The 5,929-nt window shown below is 62.0% G+C and overlaps 1 protein-coding gene across 1 annotated transcript in view; it reads right to left on the bottom strand.

The window, feature by feature from the left end:
* ANKRD33 (ankyrin repeat domain 33) overlaps positions 1–2,212 on the bottom strand; it is a 5,658-nt gene extending 3,446 nt beyond the window's left edge. Inside the window, exons 1-4 of the mRNA XM_027907854.1 lie at positions 1,895–2,212; positions 1,509–1,638; positions 684–824; positions 19–590 (exon numbers count right to left, since the gene is read on the bottom strand). Of these exons, the coding sequence (XP_027763655.1) occupies positions 19–590; positions 684–824; positions 1,509–1,638; positions 1,895–2,212 (1,161 nt within the window). The remainder of the gene's footprint in view (positions 1–18; positions 591–683; positions 825–1,508; positions 1,639–1,894) is intronic.
* Between the last annotated feature and the right edge of the window lie 3,717 nt (positions 2,213–5,929).

Genomic DNA, 5,929 nt, shown 5'->3' with positions numbered 1-5,929 from the left:
TTTGGGGAGGGGGCCCACGCTGTTCCCTCTCCGCAGCCACAGCGGCAGGAAGCGCAGGAAGCGGCTGCCCGGCCGGCGTGGCGGCATTGGCGGCACCTCCATCACGGCCTGGCCGTTGCAGGAGGACGAGGCGGTGCTGGGCCTCGAGGACAGCCCCGAGTCGGCGTCCGGGTCCGGCACGTGCTGCCCGAGGATCTCCGGCACGGACAGCCTGCGCTTGCCCACCTCGGGGGGGCTGTCGGGGCAGACGGTTTGGCAGGCGGTGGCCACGAAGGGGCTGGCGAGGGCCGTGGTCATCCTCACCATGTGGTCCATCACGCCGTCCTCCTCGGCGTTGCGGGGGAAGCTGAAGGCGAACATGGCGCGGATCTTCTCCAGCAGCCTCCTGCTCCGGGATTTGGGGCTCAGGGCCCTGGCCACCAGCTCGGCCAGGGCCGGCCACTCGGGCCGGTACTGGGCTCCGAACTGCTCCGCCCGCGGGCGCCGCAGGAGGGTCCGGATCCGCACCGTGGTCTCGAAGCGGCCGGTGAACCTCGCCCATTCCTTGGCCGTCTTCCCCTTCACGGCGTCCACCGCTTCCAGGTCAGCCCCTGGAGGCAGAGGGACCCCGAGAGGGTCACCCCACCCCGAGCAGCAGCGCCAGCTCCCCCCTTCTCCCCCGAAGGCCCCGGGGAGCCCCTCACCCGCCAGGAGCAGGGCGGTGACGCAGTCCTCCCGCCCCTGCACCGCTGCCTTCATCAGCGCCGTCAGCCCCCGCGGGTCCCGCTGGTCCACCTCGAGCGCGGGGTAGTAGTTGAGGAGGTAGTTGACGATGGTGATGTGTCCTTAACAGCCAGAGAGAAGCTGCGTTAGAGTTCCGACAGTTAATGGGGAACAGCGGCCCGGTGCCTGTCGGGGGGGGAGGGTTTAGCAGCTGTATCTCATGAGGATGAAGGTGCAGAAGCTTGGAGGGATCAGGACTGAAAGGGTTTGGGTTTATCTTGTTTTAGGTTTGGCTGTGGAGGGAACAGCCCTGGGGCACCAGTTGCCTTAGCAGAGAATGCAGGAAAGAGTCCAAAAAATGAAAAATCCTGATAAAATCATCAATTCGAGCAAGGATACAATGGGGTGAGCCCTGCCTTGGGACCCTCTTCCTTCCCCCTGGGGTTATTCAGGGGGAGGGACCCAGACCAACAGGGAAAACCATCTGGAGGTTTGGCCCCTGTATGGACCTTGGAGCCTTCGGGGAGGTAAATCCCAGCAGCTTTTGGGGTTTTCCTGGAGCACATGGAGTGGTTCCAGCCCAGCTCTGCCCCTCAGCATGACACGTTCGGGACAGAACACTGGAGGAATTTCCATTTCTGCACCAGTTCTAAGGTTCTGCTGGGGTGAACCATAAATGTAGCTGATGTCACACAGCCCTTGGGATCATGGCTTTCCCAGTAGCTCATTTTAGTTTTTTTTTTTGGGGGGAAAGCACAAGCCCCTTCCCGGGGGCTGCCCGTGCCGAGGCCGAGGGCGGTGCTGACCTGCCTGTGCTGCCATCATGAGGGCCGTGTTGCCGTCATTGTCCTGCTGGTTGACGTCGATGTAGGGGCACTTCCTCAGCAGGGGCACGATGTCCACGAAGCCCTTGACGCAGGCGACCATCAGGGCGTTCTGGAGAGGGGACAGCCCTTGGCACAGGCACTGCCCCATCCTCCCACCACGCCTCTCCCATGGCCTCCCCATCCCAAACCAGGCAGACTCAGGGTGGAAGGTTCTGCTCCAAGGATTGGGTCGACCCCAGGGGGTCCATTGCACCTGGGCCTCTCCCTCCTGCCCCACCAGCTTTAGCAACCACCAGCCTTCAGGATTTGCCTATTCCTGGAAAATCCTCTTTCTGCCCCGTGGGATTCCCCTCCCAGCCACTCACCCTCCCGTTGACGTCCAGCTCCGTGGCCTCACCGCGGGTCACCCCCGACTCCAGCCTCTCCCACACCAGCTTGGCATCATTCCTGGCGCAGCACTGGTACAGGGTGAGGGCCCCGGTGCCCTCGGCCTCCGAGGAGGACTCATAGCAAGGGTAGACAGAGTCATCGGAGAAGATGCTGCTGCTGTCCAAGGGCTCTGAGGGCCCCGAGGACTCCTCCTGCTCCTCCTCCTCCTCCTCATAGTACAGCTCCGGGTCGGAGTCATCCGGGCTGGGAGTGGGGGCTGCAGCGCGTTCTCCTCCACCGCAGGCATCTGTCATCCGGCCCGGCCGGGGGGAGCGAGCCCAGCCTGGCCCCGCGCCCTGCCTGGGGCCGGGAGCCTCTCCCGGGGGCACGAGGGGGCTCTGGGGACGGTCACTCCCCCTGTGCACACATGGAGTGGGCGTGGGAGCCGTGTGGGTTCTGGCATCCCCCTTCCCCCCCAGCTAAAAAACCCTCAGCCGGCTCCCAGCGCCCGGCACAGCCCAGAGGGAAAAATGGGGAAACGTTCTGGGAATTGGAGAGGTGGGTGAGTGTCCCGTGGCCCAGGTGTTGAATCCAGGTGGGCAGGAGATCGGGAATGCCTCCAGGGATGAGGAGCTGCTGATGGGGGAACCGACTGCCGAGGCAAGTGCCAGCAGCAAGGACACATCCACCCCTCCAACGCCACAGTCTGGGCCTGAGCCCTTCCCAGCCACTCTCCCCATCCTTCCAGCGCACATCCCAGGGCAGGCAGGCACCTTTCCCAGCAGAGCAGCCAGGAGCAGCTCCCAGATCCCCCATGGCACAGGAGCTGAGGGCAGGGACTCAGTGGCTGAGCCTGCCAGCGGGAATTAAACCCTTGTGCCGCTGAGCAGGAGCCAACAATTAATTGGTGGGAGCCCCCAAAGCAGAAAAAGCTTCCGGAATTCCACTGAACTCTCCCAGCCCTTGAGCATTCCCAAGCAGGGCTGGAGGATGTTCCCCTCACCTTGGTCTTACCTGGGGCTGCTCAGACCTTCCCCGTGGGTCCTTCTTCAGCTGGGCAGCATCCCTGCCCCAGCCAGGAGGGAAGAGTCACCAGGAGACTCTGGAAACCCCCCTTTCAGGGAGAAAGAGGTTTGTGCTCCGGGGTGAAGAGGCCTTTTGACACCAAAGCTGTGACAACCCTCACGTTGACGTCGGTTCAGCTACCCAAGAGATCTTAAATTAAACTGTTGCTTAAAATGGCTCCATCCACCCTGAGCAGGATCAGGGCAGGATTTAGTGTCTTTAGCCAAGGAGCTGATGGGAGCCCTGGGCTGTATTTTTATACCTGTCTCACACCGGTGGGATGGTGCTGCCTGAGCAGCCCCAGGGGCTCAGCTGGAAGTCCCCAGGTTACTCTCCAGCTGCCTTTATATCCAGGTAAATTGGCTTAGCAGACAAATTTGTGAGTCTGCTGGTCCTGCCCTCTAGCCAAGTGCTTGGATGTCTGAATGGTGCAGGTAAAGCCAATAAACTCTGAGATTCCCCCTTGGGAGGTGCCTTGGAGCCTCCACCCCACCTCCTCCCCTGGCAGTGGATTCCAAAGCCCTCAGGGCATCTTCAGCCCAAGATTTACAAAAAACTGGTTTCCCAAATTCCACGTGAAACCTGACTGTTCTCTTATCTTCATCTTTGAAGGGTTTTTTCTGTGTGTGGTTGGTCAGTTTTTGTGTGACTCCTGGGCTTCAGGGGCCAGCTGGGCTGTGGGATCTGGGAAAGGCCATTTCTAGTCCCAGGATCAGCTATTTTTGTGCCAAAAAGGCAGGAGTTTGGTGCCAAGGCAGACCGTGGGAGGCCACATTCCCCATTTACAGCAACCACTGAGATGGAGTCCCAAGGGTCACTTCGCTGCATCCTTGAACGTGAAAACACGGAGCAGATGAAGGATCCCAGCTGCTTCCTGTGTGCTGGGCTCATCCTGCTGGGAGGAACAGGCTGGGAATCCCAGTGCTGAACACCAGGATCCTGGAGCTGGAGCTCCAGACCGTGATGCTGAACACCAGGATCCCAACTCTGAACGCCAGGATCCCAACTCTGAACACCAGGATCCCAACTCTAAACACCAGGATCCCAACCCTAAACACCAGGATCCCAGCTCTGAACACCAGGATCTCAACTCTGAACACCAGGATCCCAAGGCTGATTGTCCAGAGCCCAGACACGGCGTGGCCATCGCGGTGTGACCCCGGTGTAACCACCCCCTGCCACCCTCGGGCTCTGCCTTATCTCCGGGGAGCAGATTTAGGGCTTAGGGAGTCATCCCCAGAGCCCCGTGCCGTAATCTGCCACCTGGCACAAAGTGGGAGGCTCTGAGCCGGTTGTGTAAGCCCGGGGCTGGGTGCCCAGGTAGGTGCCGAGGTGGGTGCCAGGGGAGGTGCCCGGGGCTGGGTGCCCGGGTCGATGTCCAGGTGGGTGCCAGGGGGAGGTGCCCGGGTGGGTGTCAGGGTGGGTGCCGCGGTCTCTGCCGCGGTCCTGCCCCTTTGCCGGTGCCCTCGGTGGGGTCGGGAGGGTCCCCCCCCAGCACCGTGGGGTCCTGCTGGGGAGGCAGGGCTGGAGAGGGGACCGGCAGGGTGGCACCGGGGGACGTTTCTCGGCCAGTCTTTCGTGACAAGGGGGTTTGCAAAGCCCGCGGTTGCCACCAGGGGATGCCGGAGGCCGCAGGAGGCGGTGGAGCCCCGGCCGGGAGCGGGGCTGGAGCGGCCGCGCTGGGAATGGGGGGTCCGACCGGTGCCTCCAGCACTGCCCGGGCCCCCCGCCCGCCGGATCGGCCTCGTGTCACCTCTGGAAGGGCAGCGGGCAGGGCTGGCTACTTTCTTCTGTTTTATTCTCATCATCATCACCATTATTATTATTTTTTTTTTTTGTAAGAAGTTTGTACGTGGAGGTCAAAGCATCCTCCCGACCGTCAGAGCATCCTGCCAGATGTGACGGCGTCCTGCCAGATGTGACGGCGTCCTGCCAGGCATCCCGGCATCCTCCCGGGTCCCACAGCATCTTCCCAGATGAGATGGCATCCTCCCGGACGTCACAGCATCCTTCCAGCTGTCATATCACCCTCCCGCAGGTGATGGCATCCTTGTAGCCGTCATAGCATCCTTCCAGATGTGGAGGCATCCCTCTGGACCTCCTGGCATCCTTCCAGATGTGATGCCATCCTCCCAGGCTTCATGATACCTACCTGAGCCTTCCCTGCCTGGGAACCTGTCCCTTGGGGTCGTCCTGGACAGAGGGAGGGAGGCAAGCACAGCTGGGAGATAAATAACCCAGCTGACACAAAGGAACGATCCCTTCCCAGCGCTCTGGATCCGGCTGCTCCTCTGCAGGGATGCTCTGCTGGGCTCCCCCTCTGCTGGTGATCCCGCACACCCTAAATCACCTCTGACCCTCGGGAGCCTCGGCACAGGTTGGGGGGGGGCTGGGGAGGGGCTGCAGGACAGCCCTGATCTTTCACCCCTCACTCAGGGTCCGGCTGGGAGCGCCGAGCCCGGTGGTCTGGCCCAGGTCACTCATCCCTCACCGCCTGGTCATCTCCATCACAAAACCAGCAGCAATAACTCAGCGTGGACGGGAAGTGGAGGGCGTTGATTTAGGTCTGGGGACGGGCTCTGCTCACCCTGTCCCTCCTGAGCAGTTCCCTGGGCAGGAGCAGGCTGAGGGGACACAGTGACACAGTCCCCATGCCAGTCCCCTGCTGCTCCCATGTTTGGGAAGTGGCCAGGACAGGGCTGGTGCTGCTGGGATCTGGGGGGACTGAGAGGTGTCTGGGGTGTCACATCCCGCTCCCAGCCCGACCATAAATCAGCGGTGGGTGTCACCAGAGGAGATGACAAAGCCACCCTTGGGCTGAGGGCCGGAGCAGCTCTGGGGTCAGGCTGTGATTTATGTCCCTGTGGATCCCGCTCAGGGCTTTGGGGTGGGCCAGGGGTTCCCAAACAGCGCTGCCAACTCCCATCCTTGTCCAGGCACCCCAGCACCTGCCTGCAGCCCTTTCC

This window comes from Empidonax traillii, unplaced genomic scaffold (genome assembly GCF_003031625.1).
Source record: "Empidonax traillii isolate 1590-97213 ecotype Southwest subspecies unplaced genomic scaffold, ASM303162v1 scaffold1555:size184083, whole genome shotgun sequence".
NCBI lineage: Eukaryota > Metazoa > Chordata > Aves > Passeriformes > Tyrannidae > Empidonax > Empidonax traillii.
Note: the sequence above shows the minus strand (reverse complement) of the source record. Positions and strands in the feature narration are given on the sequence as shown.